Source organism: Polyergus mexicanus, unplaced genomic scaffold, assembly GCF_030449975.1.
Source record: "Polyergus mexicanus isolate NDT 795.1 unplaced genomic scaffold, iyPolMexi1.0 SCAF_3, whole genome shotgun sequence".
In the NCBI taxonomy this organism is placed as follows: domain Eukaryota; kingdom Metazoa; phylum Arthropoda; class Insecta; order Hymenoptera; family Formicidae; genus Polyergus; species Polyergus mexicanus.
Genome location: NW_027223323.1, coordinates 12294513 through 12311857, shown reverse-complemented (window position 1 = coordinate 12311857; position 17345 = coordinate 12294513). Strand labels below are relative to the sequence as shown.

Below are 17345 nucleotides of genomic sequence, written 5' to 3'. Positions count from 1 at the left end.
AACAAATGATATAATATACAACTATGTAAAATATAAAACAATATATTTTATTTATGTAAAATAATGAAAGAAACATTATAAGTACTTACAACTAAGTACTATCACACATAAAAAAATTAATATTCTCATATTTTTAATTTTAATTTTTATTTTGGAAGCAACTCGTTCGGATTTATCTATACAAATTAAATTCACCAATCAAATTAACAAAATTTGATTAACCCACTATTTACATATTTATGTGAAATTTTAGCTTTCAGCAATAAATTAATTTACAAACAATATATAACTGTGAAAATTATTCTGCAACATGTAGCACATAATTTATATAATTTATAATGATTTTTTAACTAATATGTCTCGGTTATAATTGAGATATATACAATTTCATTTTCTATCTAAAAAAAAAACTAATTAAATAATTTAACAATTTCAATTATTTTAATGAATTTTTGTAACTATTGCGAAAAAAAACTGATCATTTGTATTCTACATTTTCTGAATAATAGATTTCAAAAAACGTACAAAATATTGGCACAATACAAATACAAGACTATAGAAATAAAAATCAAATATATAGGTAAATGCCAGCAATTTTAAATATAAAATACCATTCAATAGTGTCACACATTCAATGATATACTATTAATTTCATAAATTATTCATACAAAAAACAAAATAGGAATATCGACAAATCAACTTGACTTTTATAAAGTACGTATTACATTTTTTCAATTTTCCGGAAACCATAAAACATACAAGATAACTATTCACCGTTAAATATAATATCGCTAACCAAAAATAAAAAAATCTACAAAAAAAACATTTGGAATTCTTAAATAATTTATTAGTTTTATTTATCAAAATGTTTTTATTTCACTTTTCAGCACGTATTAATGATATTCGTCTAGTGTGACTCGAAAAAGGATAGGATTTCATGAAGTTTGTATTGAAATTCGAAATATACAGAAAAAGAAATGACAATTTCCCCAAGAGTTGTTCGCATGTCAATGTTAAATAAAGAAAATCAAAGTCCTATCATCCGCGTATACAATGTTTTCGAGAATATTCATCTCTGTTTGTGGAAAATCTCGAATTTCTCGTTTACTGCTTGGATTCTCCATCTTTTTTGAGATCGATGAAACAGTATTCCTCTCCTATGCTGTTGAATTCATGTGAAAAATATTACAATTCCGGTATCAACATCGTTATCAGAGGAAAGTAATGTATGATGAAACTGTCAAGAATCTGTCTGTCATGTATACAATAATAGATACGTTCAATCGATATACTGTGCGAGCCAACGGAAGCCTTCTCCGTATCCCTGTCGCTTCAGAACTGAGCACATAAATAGTTCCAGTGGACGGCCGGGTATCTCATTACGAGCGACTTTACCCTAAAAGCAAAAAATTATTATAAAAACTTTAGAATACAATAATCTTAGCGCGTTTCTTCTACTACTTAACATAGCTTCACAATGGAAGCATCATCATACTAATTTATATAATTATACCTTTCCTGTTGTTTGCCCATACAGATTGAAGAAATTTCTAAGTTCGTCCTCCGAAGCCGCAGATGGTTTATCAATTTTATTGCCTAATACAAGAACCGGACACGCGCTGAGTTGTTCGTCAGTTAATAATGCATCTAGCTCGGCTTTTGATTCTGGTAATCTTGATCTGTCACTCGCATCGACGAGGAATACTATCGCGTCAACAGCCGGAAAGTAATCCTTCCATACACGACGTGCTGGGGACATTCAATTTGCACAGGTATAAACAACTACAATTGTAAAAAGCAACATTTAATTAAGAGCATATTTTGCATGTATACCTTGAGTATGGCCCCCCAGATCAAAAGTTGTGAATCTCATATTTCCAATAGACAATTCTTCCGATGCTAGAACATAAAAAGGACTAATGATAACTCGGAAAAAAAAAAAATAATAATAATAATAATAAAAGAAGTTTAAATTTCACAATTTATTAACTAATACAACAGGAATATATAATCTATATTTTGTATTTCGAAACAGAAGAAATATATGTGAGACTTCATTATATGGATAGTACTTCATTATATAGATAAAGAAATTACAATACAAATTACATATTTCCATTATAAAATAGTGAGTGGATTAGAGAAGGTCATTCATAAAAATATGCATTTTTTAGGAATTGGTAGTACAGTATAAATAGAACACAGGGGAAAGAGATAAATTAGTATAAAATTAGTTACTTGGATGTAACGTGGGTACATGTTGAGCTAAACGATCATCCTTGAGCATATGAAGCAGTGTAGTTTTGCCCGCGTTATCCAAACCTAGGAAGAGAAGTTTGCCGCTCTTCTTCCATAGTCCTGAAAACGACAGGAGACAATCATGCAGATTAAAATCATCAACAAACTTACAAGGAAACAGTTTCTATAGGAAATTTATGACAATAAAAAGATGTCATTGGGTAAAACAAGAATAATAAGCAATACTTTGTCAGATAACAAACATATATATAACATATATCATAACACAAATATTATTATCTCTTAAATGATAAATGATGAGCTTTTTTTTTATAATTCTCTTTTTAATTAAAGAAATTAGTTTAAGATTATTCCAATCGGATAATCATTCCTATAATAGAGTTCTTTCAATAAACATGCATATACATCATCTTCATACTTTGTACTATTACAGCGATAGGATTAAAATATCATATACAGGGTGTTTCAAAGGCAAAGCTGTTTTACTGGTGAAATTTGATCGTTTAACTTTGAAGTACTCTGTGTAATTAAATTCTCTTGAGATCTTTAATACAATTCTTCCATCAGTTACACATGAATGAACAGATTGATGCGGGAGAAGATTCTACTCACCCAGATAATTTAGCACTCCGGCAAACCAATCCCAAATAAACATATTTGTAGCTGCGATTATATGACGTCTACACCGTGTTGCGTGTATATGTATGTGTGTTAACTAATGAATGACTCTGCAACAATAGTAAGAAGACAAGTTAACGAGATCACCTTCTGCCAACGTGATCGCGCGCGCGCGCGATGCAACCGATTCTTTTAAAATTCGTCCACGTATCCTTGGCTATTATGTTATAAAAGGGTGAAGGGAATGCAACGATAAACCAGTGGGTCGTCGTCAATGCAATGCATCGCATACGTTCATGTTCTTGCGATTCATTCTCTTTTCAGCTGCACCTACCTTTGAGCCTTAGTCTTCTCTCTCTCTCTCTCTCTCCCTCTCTCTCTCTCTCTCTCTCTCTCTCTCTCTCTCTGTCTCTAATTATATGTTTATTTTAATCTTACACGCGAGAAAAGTGCAATAAGAGCTGAAACGAGATTACAATGCGTGCGATTTGCGAAAATCTTCAATTTTCCTTTGTCACATAATATTGATGAACGATATTTATAAATCGAAGACGACGACTCACCGGATCTCTCTTTCGCTCACTGATACAAACACATATCGCGCAAAGACTTTCGACACGCGGAGGCGTAAAATCAATCGCTTATACGGGACATTGAAAGAACGATCCGATTGTAAATCCGTTAGCTCGTGTCAGCAAATGCGTGTTTGACGTACCCACTGTGAGAAAAGTGTACGGAGGCCACGGGGACGGAGAAGAAATGATTTTCCTCCCATAGAAAGAGCAGCCCGACCACACAGAGCCCCGTTGGCTGACAATTGGCACTGGGTGACGTCTACTTCCGTTCGCCATATTGGCTTGCGAAATAAGGGCTACATCAATAAGCGGGAAATTTTAATTTTTATTTCAATTTTTTTCTACCTCCTCCGTTCCCTCATTTTTCCTGAAGAAAATAATCTACAAAATCATACACGTGCGATAGCAAAAAGTCACATGTCTGATAATATATATATATATATATATATATATATATATATATATATATATATATATATATATATTAAGAGAATTATCTTTGGAATATTAAATCCAAAAATAGAACAGACACTAATATCTCATCATTTAGTCTATTAATGAGAGAGAAAGATGGATTCACAGGAATATAGTCAATATAAATTCTGATGTACATCTTTGCTTAATAATTTTATTAATAAACGCGTTGTGAGATATTTTCAAATAGTGATTTATGAAAATTATTTGGATCTATAAATCCACACGCGTCAAATGTTTCTTAACGATCAAAATAAACTTTTTTATAATTGCTCATTATACTTTATACACATACACATAAGATAATATTGATTCATTTTATGAAAAGTGCATTTATGCATTATGAAGTTGGAAAAATAATCTTTATCTCTTATTCTGCGTTTCACATACATATGTAGAGAAACAGAGGAACGAAAATGTTATATGAAACACGCAACTATTCGTAGAGACTAAAGTTGTTAAATTTAATTATGAATGAATTATTATTATATTAATGCTTAAACTATCGAACATGTATAATTACTTATGTCGCAACAAGTCAGCGATGTTTCTAAAGGATATTTGACATTTTCTTACGTATATTATCATTCTGTGTAATTGCTACATCTTTTATATCTTCTATAGTAACTATCTAATAAAATATTATTTAATACTAACGAATTAAATTAAAGAAGTAGCATAAGTCTATTACAAAACATTAATGAGATGTGTGTAACATTATATTCTAGTCTTTTGTAACTTAACTTGTATCAAGAGTATTGGTGATATTGAAAATTGCACAATATCAATTAGCACGATACAATTATTTACATTTAAATTGTCTTTTTTAAGAAATTGAAAATGTCTTTTTTAAGAAGAGAGATGAACTACATACATGTCCATTGTGTGATCTCGGATTATAAAGAATAAACATTGTAATTTTTTTATCAAAATTTGCTGGTGTTTATAATGTTGCAACATTATTTATTTAACTGCAATGTAAAACCATAACTTTCTTTATCCAGTATTACCGAATCGGTTATCAATCACAAATAAATTATGATTTGCCTAGAGTATATCCTGATCAGTTTTATTTTTAAGAGATGAAGCAGGCCACGATGACGGAATCCCGCTCAATTTGCTGGGTGGTAAAGCATACACCCTGCCCGCAGGGTCGTGCGTCATGGTCTTACTGCTCTGAAAAGTAAAGAACGCTGCTAAACCATTGCAGCATAATCAGTCAAAAACGCGCATTCAATCGCATCATAAGAGTAGAAGTCCATTTTGAAGCGTCCAGAGCATCAATAGTGTAAGTCAAATTGTAAGGATCGAACTTCAATAGGGGAACCGACAAAGTATGAAATGTACCAACAAATATATTGGTTTAGATAATATTTGCCTCTCGATTCCTTTCCTTCCATAGATAGATTCGTATTTTCGTATTATTATCGTTTTACTCGTTTCATCACAATTTTCTTATGTCATAAATTTATGAGCGCAGTATTACCTAATCCAATTCGCTTAAACTACATAAACTGAGCGAAAGAACTTCTAACAACATAGATTACATTAATATTCCCTTACAGTATTCTCGAATTATCGAACTTCCTGTTTGAATCGCCGGGACTTACACCAATCCACTCTAGGCCTTCCGTACGCTCGAGGTCGCTTGATGTACGCTTAACACGAGTTTGGGCATCACCTGCTGCGCGCTCGAATTTACACCCGAACTGGCGACGAGGTTGGTATACGTGGGCTGTTGGGAACACGTTCGCATGTGAATCGACCAATGTGACTGTTGACACGGGTAATCGCAATAAGCCGTGTTCCAGCAACAATAAAACATCGCTTCCCGTCCGCATTTGGCGCACCATTGCTTTCGCTTGGTCTCTTCGACACATCGAAGCTTCTCATCTTCGGCCTCTTTGCGAACTTCCTCGAGCAAACGCAACTTCTCTGCCTCTAGACTCGCACGCATCTCGCACATGGTACGATCTGGAATTTAATAACGTTCTTCATAAGGTTTTTACCGTGAAAGATTTCAAAGAGATTAGAGGGGGGGGGGAGGGGCGGATAGAAAAGATGAACATACCAGTGTTGTGTTTCAATTCGGCTAGCTGTTGCTGATGCTTCCATTTCATGTGTTCCATTTGCATCTTCAGGAAGAATATTGCCTGACAATTTTCGGCAGTGCCGTTTTCACCGTTAATATAGGTTTGAGCCGCCTCCTTATACGCCTCTTCCATCAACTGGCCCATTCTTCTCGCGAGCTCGTTCGCATTTTGATGCAAACGCGCGCTAATCGGTCCGGCCTGCGGAGGCAGTAGTTGATAAGTGGAGGATGTTTCTTGCTTATTCGGGGAAATCTGGGTAAACTCATCTGTACTGAACAACGGGCGTGGAGACGTGTTTTGTGGATTACGTGATTTGCTAGGAAAGGTCTTCTTAGCTTTGCTCTCCTTTTTTATGAGCGAGTTGTGTTCTTTCGTCACGGGATAGTCGACTGTCGGCGAGGTTTGTTTTGCGGCCTCTGTCTTTCCGTTATTTACCACAAAGAGCACAACGGATTTATCCGTTACGGGATTGAGTACGTTTGTTGATGATGATGACGAAATAGCGTGAGTAACTTTTGCGTTCGACGCCATTGAAGTCGGTGATAGCGTTATGTCTATCTCGGGTATCTTTTGAACACCCGACAATTCCTTGTTGTTTAACAGCGATGTCTTGTTTATCGTCGCGCTCGGCGAATTCGACGATGACAGTTTCTCGTTTTCCTTACTCGCCAAAATAGACTTCAACGCTTTCTCTGCGTTCAGTTTGTCGACCATTCTCGTTTTCGGTTTGTACACTTTACTGCTTTTCACGACGCTCTTCGACGCGTTTTCCGTTTGCGAGAGCGCTAACTTGGGATTGATGATATTTTTCAAGAGGCTTCTTTTTTGCGTTCGCGTCATGTTGGATAATTCATTGGTCGGCGGTGTCACAGGCTTGGGCGAATTCTCGGATGATTTTGGTTCGTTTTTCGATTTTGAATTATTTTTCTCCGAGATTTGTTTATTAACATTAGAAATTGTCGCATTGCTAGTTCCAGCGACATTATTCGTAACCAAATTATTCAATCGAGACAATAACGCCTTTGCATTTTTCGATTTCTCACTTTTTACCGTTCTATTTTGAGCAACTGTTTCAATTTGGATTTTCTTTTTTAATTTATCATCTAAATTCGTTTGCGAATTCGGAGTACCCTTAACGTCAATGATATCTGATTTTTGTACTTTTGGTGTCGTAGCTTCGCTCGCCTTTTCATCTTTATCATCGTTTTCTTTCGAATTTGTGTTTATTTCGCCGTTATCAATCGACTCGTCATTCTGCGATTTCCCTTTAATCGAGAGATTCCGTTTTCTCAAAACAGTCTTTTTCTTCGGAGTCACGGAGAGTTCGGAATTGGAAAAATAATTGTTGGGTTCAAGCGGATTGTAATTCGGCAGCATTAGCTTTATCTGCATCGGATCGTTCGGATTGTACTGCACTTTGGGTGGCGCAAACTTGAATTGCCCGTACATAAGCGCAAGTTTTCTACAGTGTCGAGTGATTTCACGCACGCATTCATCCATGTCGGACTTTCGTTTACGTGGAGACGGCGCGGGCGGCTCTTCAGAGTACAGATAAAGGTCCTTCGGTGGCACCCAAGCGCGATCGTGTTCGCCAAAGAAGCGCACGTCCACAAATCCCTGAGAATTGACGCGCGGCATCGCCTTCGCTGGCCAGAACGGGAAACCCTTTAGTTTGGCCCATACGAGCGGATGTGGTCGACGGCAAGGCTCGATGAACCACGACGGTTGGGGCCTCGGCAAGTTTCGACCATGCGCGTAACAATCGGGACAAGCCTCGATCTCCGAAACCTCCTGACGCGCCACTTTGATGATCTGCTTCGCCGCATTTGTCAGCTTCAATGTATCCGCATAAACACCACCACCTATCAGGTAAATATAAACATAGCTTATTTGTCTATTCAATCTTAGTACCTACCAATTTAGACTAGGTGCGAATTTGAAAACAAGTGTAGTCAAATTGACATACAGGTGTTAAACACGATGCAATTGTGTTGTATCCATTTCGCGTCGGCCATAAACGCGTCAGTGCTGCCGTAAAGCTTGGATCGCACATTCGATTCCAAGAGGCTCAAATCCATCGGCTTGACAACATAGTCTAGATAGTTTGGTACTTCTGCAAGGTCCACAGGTTTGGAGAATGGTTCAGACTGTACATCGAAAATAAAAGTTATTCAGAAATAAATATCTATTATATACAATGTATAATAATATTCATGTATTTTATATATATATATGTATGTATTCAATAAAAAGTGTTGTACATACACCAGGATAATCGCGCAATCTCTCGACCACATGCTTGAGTAACATGCACAACTGATCCACAGACAATTGTGCCATAGCCAAGGAACGCGTCTCGGCGTTCTCCGCTTTCAAGATGGTCGCACATTCCCCGCATATCCATTTCTCCAAGGAAGACGGCATGCCACCTATACATTTCCGATGCCATGAGCGAGGACACGCAGTGCAATGAGCATCGACGTTTTCCTTATGACACCGCCAACAAAATTGGTCGCTTGCGCTCTTTAATTTCTTCCTCTTGCTCCTAGTGCTCTCCTCAACAGAAGATTCCGTTGCCGTCGAAATGCTAGAAATATTAATATTCCTCTCTTTATATATAAGATATATAATATCATTTCATTTGTTTTATACAAGTTATAAGAAGGATCAATTGTTTTATACATTTAAATGCAAATTTTCCATGGAGATGTTATACTAACCTTAAAGATTTACGTTTTCGTTTTAAGGCAGATCCCATTTTTGCCACAGAATCTTTATCGTCTTCATTTTTAATATCCTTCTCTTTCTTCGTCTTTTGAGTATCTGCATTTGATGTCTCCTGCTTTTTATCCACATTTTGTGCCTCTTGCTTCTTATCTGCCTCACTATCGTCTAATTGTTTCTTAACAATTACCGGCGAGTTTGGATCATGTTTCTTTTCACTTTTTACATTGTCGGCATCCTTTTCCTGTACATTTGCATATTCATTGCTTGTATCCAATGTTAAACTTTTCTTCTCTTCTGTATCAATAGCATTGTTCGGTTCATCGTGCTTATTGGCTGACGAAATGATTGACGATTCCTTTTCATCATCTTTCAATTGCGCAGTTGCATCTATTTTATCTGTGGCAGGAGATTTCACAGAACCTTCACAGCTTACATGGGACGCCATTTTGGTTATTACCTTCATCACAAAGAATCTGATTGGAGAAAGGAATCGGCATGGATACATATGTCTACACTTATTATCTATTTATGTAATGATAATCATATTATCAATATATCATATAGTTACTATACTGTGACAGTTAATATAATAAACTAAACGAATAAGTTTTCACAAATACATAAGATATATTTATTGCAACAACACTCCAATACAAAGATAAGCAGTAACAGTGTTATCTCTCATAAATTTTTAATGCCTATAACATTTCCTACAGCGATAACAACAAGTGCTGCCGTTAATAGCAGCAATTTAGGCAACTGTACATCCAGATACAACATACCACAGGGCATTCCGTCAGAGATTATCACCTTTGTAGAATTATCCAAAGTGCTGCTATTTGCAGAAGCACACGAGCACAAGTGAATGAGCTCTGAGGCAATAAACAGGATCTTTACCTTGTAAGGAGCTCTCTTTAGGTAAATATAATGCTCCGTGTGTTACTGGTCGTAGGCTGTTACCGCTCTCAAAACATACTCGCACCGCGAGCTGCGCTTAATAAACCGCCAACGTTAGTAAATAGGAAACCGCAGTGATGAGATCGTCGTTCGTTTCTTATTCACTCGGCCTCATATCGGAAAATTTGCCTTCGTACGATGCCAGTCTCGCTTGACCCGTTAGCGGCGCCATCTCTCGATTATATCTTCACGACTCTGATCACGTGACGCGTCCTCCGTCCTCTCTGTCTCGATGTTTTTATTCACGTTGCTCGTCTCTGTTGACAGAGGAAGAAAACGCATGACCAAAACATGTTGCTTACACTTTAATTTCGAAATTTTTTTTTTTTTTTTTTTTTTGCTCATGTACTCTCTGCATCTCCATCGCATCTATTTTTTTTTCCTCCTCGAATGTAAATGAGCTGTTTCATTTAGAGAAGAAAAGTATCTTTAATGTAAGACTGCGAACCGAGAGAGATATCTATCGCTTACCGTTTTCAATGATGATGACGATGACGACGATGCTGTTGCTTCAGGCTTTTTTTTTTTTTTTTCGGGCACTGCGATAACAACTCCTGAGATGCGACGTTGTACCGTCGATAAATGAGGTTAGACGTGGTTGTTGCATGGTAGCGTCTAGAAGAAACGCTCGACTAATTGCTATACGTACTGTTTGTCCGTCTCCTCCAGGAAGCGCTAATGATCCGGCTGACATCGCACGAGCTTCGTGAGAAATTTCGTCCCGACGATGATTCTTCCCGTGTTATTCGATCTCGGAAACAATGTCAGAAGCAGAATGCTTTACGTTTCATCAGAATAAACTATGATAAGCTATTATTACGTTATCAGACGTTTTCTTCATTCACGAATAAAACACAACCGATTGAAAATGTTCTACGATTATATACCATCTCCGTCATCAGCATTCATCAGTGTTCAAATAGGTTATGTCATGTTCGGTCACGTGGTGCACGCATCGAATCTCTCTCTCTCTCTCTCTCTCTCTCTCTCTCGCGTATTAAAACGCGCGGCGAGAGAGGAAACTGTCTACGAAATATTGGTTCGGTCGCCGCGAATTGAACTTATTTGCCATTGACACAGCCGGTATCAAAATTGGTATATAAAACATCCAATCAATAAGCGCAACTATATTAAGCTATCCTTTATTATTTGTGCTTATGCGGGATATAAATAAATGAGCTGCTCCACACGAGACGGTTTCAATCTATCTGCTCGTCCATCTAAAAACCCTATACGATGCATGTATATACAGGATGTCTCTAAAGTCTGACCCAGTTCCTTGGATCTCAGAAATGGCTTTAGATATGGAAAAACGTTTCAGAGAAAGGTTGTAGGATATTCAGTCATCATCTACAACTTTCAGGATTAAATGATTCAGTTCTAAATCATCCACTCAGTTTTCAGCATATTCTGTATTTAACAAGAAATAAATAAATTTACAGGGATTTGTACATATCTTTATTTGAATAGTTTGTGTTTTATAATGTGAAAATGTCCAACATACCTAAACAAGCAGCACTAACATCTTAATTTTTATTCACCTTGATTCTCCCTGTTATCCGACGACCGTGGTATAGAAGCTATCTGGAATGTTGTGGAATGCTAATAAGATAAGAAGAAAAGAGGTATTAAAATGATATGTATCTCAGTATTTGCATTTGTCTTGTACCAGATATATAAAATAAATTATGATTCGTGTGCACACATATATTGACAGTAATGTTTTTTTTTTAAATATTAAAATAACAATGTGTGTTTCTCTTAATAATAAAGAATTAATATATTTAAATTAAATCTGACAGTTAATATCTAAATGTGAATATTGAGATATTTAATATCAAGTATGCGTATTACTACCAATGTTAATCAAATATACCATAGATGTTACAATATTTGTATAAATAAAAACAGATATCACACTTACTTCAATATGAAAATGTCCAGTCCTTCTTGCTTCATCTTTAATTTAACTCCTTCTTTTGGTACAGCGTGTAACATTTTAAAGTACTTTTCATAGCAAGAATCTTTAGCTGCAGACTGTATTTCCATCTCTTCATCTTCAGTCCATCCAAATAAAGATATGTACAAATCCTTGTAGATTTATTTATTTCTTGTTAAATCCAGAATATGCTGACAACACTGAGTGGATAATTTAGAATTGGATCATTTGACCCTGAAAACACAGTAACTTTGTTAATTAAAAATCAATTCAATGTTTTATCTTTGTCTAAATATTTTTTCAAACATGTTTGTTCACTCACCTTCCTCTTTTTGTCACCACCCAGTTCAAAGTGCTTGCATCTTTTCAGCGGAATTTGTTTTCTGTACTTGCATTCCGTACATTCCATTCTCAATACAATTTTCTTTGTCGTTTTCGCCTAAATATACAGACGCACATATGATAAATGATAAAATATATTTAATAGAAAGCAAAAATAATTTTTATATTTTTAATATAATACATGTGTCAATTGTTAATATCATTGATGGTATCGATCGAATTAATATCGTAACATTTTAATTAATAACATTAAAGACTATCACAATAGAGAATAACATTCATAAATTTGCATGTTAATAAGAGGGTCTATGATAGTATTTTCTAATCATATTATCAATCAATTAATAAATGTAGTACAAAACTGCAATCCATCTTTAAATATTTTTAATAATCTAAGAATATGGGCTTACTTTTTTTCTGAAGATGGGCTTAGTTTGACCGCCAAAACCTTGCTGTTTGCGATCATAACGTCTCCTACCCTGCGAGGCATGTCTTTCCTTACTCTTCTTGTATTGCGTCACTTTGTGAGTCTTGTGTACTTTGCATTTTTTGCAAAAGGTACGCCTTTGCTTCGGTACGTTAACCTTTAAAAAATCGGAAAGAAACGAACAAATATTAAACAGATATTACAATACATACCACAATTTTGCCAAATAATGATGCCATTTATCCTGTTAAATAGTTGAAAAACTGTTATCGCACCGTCGTAGTGAATCAAAACATGTTCTGCTTTAATAAGGTTATGTTTTGTCACGTAACAATTGTCGCATGTCGTCTCAAAAGATATTTACATTAAATTCCAATAAATATATTTCGAATGCGAATGCGGATTTCGTGGTGTGTTTAACGACAACGATCTCTGAAATATTCGCGGATAAAAATGATTCGTCAAAACATCGTATCGACCTACCATCTTCAACTCACGGTATCATTCCGTCCTTATTGTACATCAAAAGTTAAACAAAGATGATGCTTGCGAGCGTTGCGGTCGTTAAATGAAACGCGCCTACACAAATGATAACGTCTTGTAGTCTCGCCTTCTTATTACTATTTATATGAAATAAAATTATATTAAATTCTATTTCTTTGATAGAAACTTTCCTCTCTCCTTGCAACTTTCTTTACATTTCTTTTCTCGTTGAAGGGGGCCTAACGATACCTTATATTTGATCGAATTATATACGTTAGTGAGGATTCATAGGTGTTTGCTTATGCTCGTATCAGACTACGCATCGAAGATTGAGATTGAAGATTGCAGATTGAAATTTGACCAATCAAGATAAAAAAATTTCAGTTCCTTTTGTTCTGATTAGTCAAATTCCAATTTTTAATCTTCAATCTTCAATTTTCAATGCGTAGTCTGATACGGACTTTAGAGCGCATGCGCGACTTTATTTTCACGACAGCGCATCACGACAGCAACGTGGCGACTGGTGACTCTTGTTCTTAGGTCTGTTCTTTACAGATGAACTGGCTGCACCAGTTCAGAGCCCATCCTTCTCCTTCCAATGGGGACAGAAAAAGATAAACTCTGAACCAGTGCAGCCAGTTCAGCTGCAAAGAACAGACCCCTTTTCTCTGGTTGCACATATAACATATGTGAACCTTTATCTAGTCAGTTCGAAATAAATGAGTATTATTACGGATAGCGCGTTAAAATGAAGATTGATCGCTGAAGCGTCAATTAAACTCGAAGAGAGATCGAGGCTGGCGGAAAGCAACTATGCCTCGGAAATTCTCTCATGACAGCTCGATGAAGTAGAGGTGCCTCTAGGTTATGTTGTTCCGTCAAAATATTCGTAGCCTATCGACGAAGGACTCGTCGACCGTCACGTAGAGAAGAGTACGAGACTGTATAATATAACATGAGCGACGATATCGGCGATAATATATTAATCCCGCAGGTCGACAATGTCGTGTTGATCGACAGGAGCGATGGCAGTAACAAGAGTATGGATGGGACACTGTGCATCAGTAGTCATAATCTCATTTTATATTCCAGACAGGACGACGGGCCAGAGCTCTGGGTAGGCTACTGATATTACTGATATTACTACTGGTATTACTAGATAATTGGTTCAAATCAATGTCCAATTTCATTATGTTCTCTTTTCTTACCAGTTGATGAACCGCAATATTGATGTCATAGAGAAGAAACTGAACACTCAGAGTCCAGGCGGTAGCATAATATTGAAATGCAAGGACTTTCAGATTCTTCAGTTAGATATTGGGTCCACTAATGATTTAATCAATGCCATATTATCCATAGAAAAGCTGATATCATTAGGTAACTTGGTCGAGTTATTTACATTATTCATGGAAATGGGATGTAATTCTGTCATTTACTTTGCAGATCAAATTCTACAATATCCATTCTTTTTTCGACCGCGGACAACCAACAATGCTATAGTGCAAATAGAGGACGGATGGACAGCGTTCGCGCCTGTCTCCGAGTGGTCCAGATTGTTGGCAGCACACGGGGACGAGTGGCGCATCAGTTACTTAAATAGAGACTACAAGGTGTGCAATTCATATCCATCGGCTGTCATAGTGCCACGTCAGATGGACGACAAAATTATTATAGCTTCCGCTGGCTTTAGGGATGGTGGGAGGTTTCCTGTTTTATGCTACAGACACGAGGGAGGGGTAAGTAACGCACTGTGCTCTTAAAATTTTAAAATAAAAATGTATACTGGAGTGCGCACCATTCATCATAGAGTATACTGTTGAGAAGCAGTCAGCCTTTATGCGGTGCTACCGGTAAGAGATGTAAGGAAGATGAAAGACTTTTGAATGCAGTTTTAGGTCCTGGAAGACGTGGGTAAATATTGATATACAACAATCTAAAAAATCTAAAAAACAGCTATTATTTTGAGATACAATTCTTATGGTCATTGTGAATCTTACTTACAGTTACATAGTAGACACGAGATCCATTAGTCAGGCGCAGAGTGCCAGGGCTAGAGGTGGAGGCACGGAAATGGATACTGCTTATCCACAATGGCGGAAAGTACATAAACCAGTCCCTCGACCGCACGATTTAGCAGATAGTTTCTACAAGTTAATAGAAGCTTGCAATGATATAAATAGTTCCACGTCACAGTGGCTGTCACGATTGGATAGCAGTGGTTGGCTAACTGCTGTACAAAGTGCTTTAAACGCAGCTTGCGTCGCCGCGCAATGCTTGCATCAAGAAGTCGCAGCTGTGCTAGTGCATGGTGTGTGTGTGTGTATATATTAATAATAAATATTATATTTTGATATATCGTGGAATTTTTATAAATTCGCGCGACTCGCGTTTACACTATCATCAGATCTTCATCTCTTTTGAAATATATATTAATCATGTAATAATAATTCTGTGTAATTTTGATTTATAGGCAGCACAGGTAGAGATTCTACATTAGTGGTAACTAGTTTGGCCCAAGCGATACTGAATCCCGATTGTCGGACGGTACGAGGACTTCAAGCGCTCATAGAACGAGAATGGTTGCAAGGGGGCCATCAGTTTTTCAGCCGAACCCGTTGTGGAGCGTATCAGTCCTCGAATTCGCAAAATCCAACGCACGCGCCGACCTTCTTGCTCTTTCTCGATTGCCTGTACCAACTGCATCATCAATTCCAATTCAGTTTCGAATACACAGTAGATTTACTTATCAGATTGTACAAGCACGCTTATTTCTCAGAATATGGTACATTTTTAGGTAAAGGATAAATTGTATATTTCTGCTTCAGAAATTACTTTTATTTTATTTTAATTCTATATCATTTAAAAAAATATATAATTTTATTTAACGTGCACACGCAAATGTATTATGTATTTCTACAGGTGATTCAGAAGCAGAGAGAATAAAATTACGGTTATCAGAACGAACTTACAGCTTGTGGTCGTATATGAATCAACCAGATGTTTTAGAACAGTGGATAAATCCGTTATATGAACCGAATCCTAGAGTGATTTGGCCCAGCGTCGCCCCAATCAGTATTAAATTATGGAGAGAACTATATCTCGCGCACACGAACGCAGCTTCGTGGGACGGTATGCTTTCCTATGCGAAACAGATCAAACAGAATCACACAGCGGTGCGCAAGGTGGCCGGACAGTTGCATGCGCAGATCAAGCAAGCGTTGGAGGAGATTCGATCGGATCCAGATATGTCACGAGGAGACGCAGATGGTCAGGAGGAGCATCCTCGTATCGCGCAATTGAGTCTAGAGTCCCAGAGCACTTGATATAGATTTGTAGAAACTGGGAAAATCTAAAGTCGGCGCTGCTGTTCAACGATCTCGTCAATATGCCTTCGATTATACAATACCACGTTAGCTCATAAGGATCAACGGTCTTTGCAAATAGCCCGCCACGAATGCCGAAATCTTCTTAATCAATTCTCGATTAATTCTTTTTCTTAATCTCTCTCTCTCTCTGAGATTAAAAAAAATATATATATATATATATATATATATATATATATATATATATATATATTTATTCGTCTATAAAAAATGGCTCTACGGTTTTATAAAGCGGATTATCTCTGTTGATATATAAAAGTCAATCTTGTATATATCTATACGTGTGCAAAAAATATTTCTCATAATCGACGTTATATACATACATCACATTACGATCTACGCCTGTATAGTAAAATATGCATCACTAAAAATGTGTTCTATGTAAACGATTCAAACAAGACGAGAGATAAATTGTGATATTTTTTATTTTACAAAATGCATAATTTGTATCATATGTAATAGCTTTAGCAATGTTTACACAAAGTATATATTATATATAATTTATTATATATAATATATATTAATATTATTTTTTTCTCTATATATATATATACATGTATAATTTATTTATCCAAAGGTAATATAACCAAATAAAAATAAACTGTATATTATAAATCCATCATTAAAGAGTATAATTGTGAGGGTAAAATTGGCGGATTTTTCATTCGAGCGTACAGAGAGTAAAGGAAATCTCACTTGTGTTCGGGGGTACGGACGAGTTTTTACCGTTATTCGGGTAGGATGACGGGAAGGCGGCGGACGAAAGAGAAAGAGAGAGAGAGAGAGGTTAAGGGCGGGATTGTTGCCGCTGCTGTGGCAAAAGGGGGAGAAGGCTGGAGGGGAAAGCGCGGCAGGTGTTCACACACAAAGAAACTGAAAGGGAATCCCACGGCCATTGGCTCCGCACTCAGGAATGCATCGAGTTTCGTCGGCATTCGCATTCCGCGATCAAATATACCTATGTACACACACATGCGTCTTAATATAGTCATAAAATGAAGAAAGAAAATAATATGTATGATATTAAATGTATTCGAGTTGCGTAAAAATAAGAGAGAGAGAGAGAAA

The 17345-nt window shown here is 36.5% G+C and overlaps 3 protein-coding genes across 16 annotated transcripts; 1 reads left to right on the top strand and 2 right to left on the bottom strand.

Moving 5' to 3' along the window:
• Positions 1-26: 26 nt before the first annotated feature.
• Positions 27-3709, bottom strand: Sar1 (Secretion-associated Ras-related 1). Of its 2 annotated transcripts, none has more exons than XM_070293321.1 (6): positions 3593-3709; positions 2872-2987; positions 2239-2358; positions 1834-1899; positions 1514-1749; positions 27-1396 (listed from the first exon to the last, which is right to left on the bottom strand). In XM_070293321.1, exons 2-6 carry the CDS (start codon positions 2912-2914, stop codon positions 1280-1282), a joined length of 582 nt encoding a protein of 193 aa, XP_070149422.1. In that variant the 5' UTR covers positions 2915-2987; positions 3593-3709; the 3' UTR covers positions 27-1279. The 2 variants fall into 2 exon arrangements, with proteins under 2 accessions (XP_070149422.1, XP_070149423.1); XM_070293322.1 differs by lacking the exon at positions 3593-3709 and adding an exon at positions 3441-3566.
• Positions 3710-4105: 396 nt separating this feature from the next.
• Zmynd8 (Zinc finger MYND-type containing 8) lies at positions 4106-13128 on the bottom strand. Of its 13 annotated transcripts, XM_070293309.1 has the most exons (11): positions 11628-11845; positions 11208-11305; positions 10353-11113; positions 10175-10257; positions 9644-9960; positions 8740-9219; positions 8285-8606; positions 7986-8166; positions 5998-7881; positions 5608-5900; positions 4106-5102 (listed from the first exon to the last, which is right to left on the bottom strand). In XM_070293309.1, the coding sequence occupies exons 6-11, from the start codon at positions 9207-9209 to the stop codon at positions 4974-4976; spliced, it is 3279 nt and encodes a 1092-aa protein (XP_070149410.1). In that variant the 5' UTR covers positions 9210-9219; positions 9644-9960; positions 10175-10257; positions 10353-11113; positions 11208-11305; positions 11628-11845; the 3' UTR covers positions 4106-4973. The 13 variants fall into 13 exon arrangements, 7 of the variants coding, with proteins under 7 accessions (XP_070149410.1, XP_070149409.1, XP_070149414.1 ...); XM_070293308.1 differs by having other exon boundaries at positions 10175-11113; XM_070293313.1 differs by having other exon boundaries at positions 8740-9203; positions 10175-11113.
• A 404-nt stretch (positions 13129-13532) lies between these two features.
• LOC138931957 (myotubularin-related protein 9) lies at positions 13533-17344 on the top strand. The gene is made up of 7 exons (XM_070293302.1): positions 13533-14011; positions 14106-14271; positions 14338-14630; positions 14702-14805; positions 14898-15202; positions 15365-15688; positions 15814-17344. Exons 1-7 carry the CDS (start codon positions 13850-13852, stop codon positions 16215-16217), a joined length of 1758 nt encoding a protein of 585 aa, XP_070149403.1. The 5' UTR covers positions 13533-13849; the 3' UTR covers positions 16218-17344.
• The last annotated feature ends 1 nt before the right edge of the window (position 17345 follows it).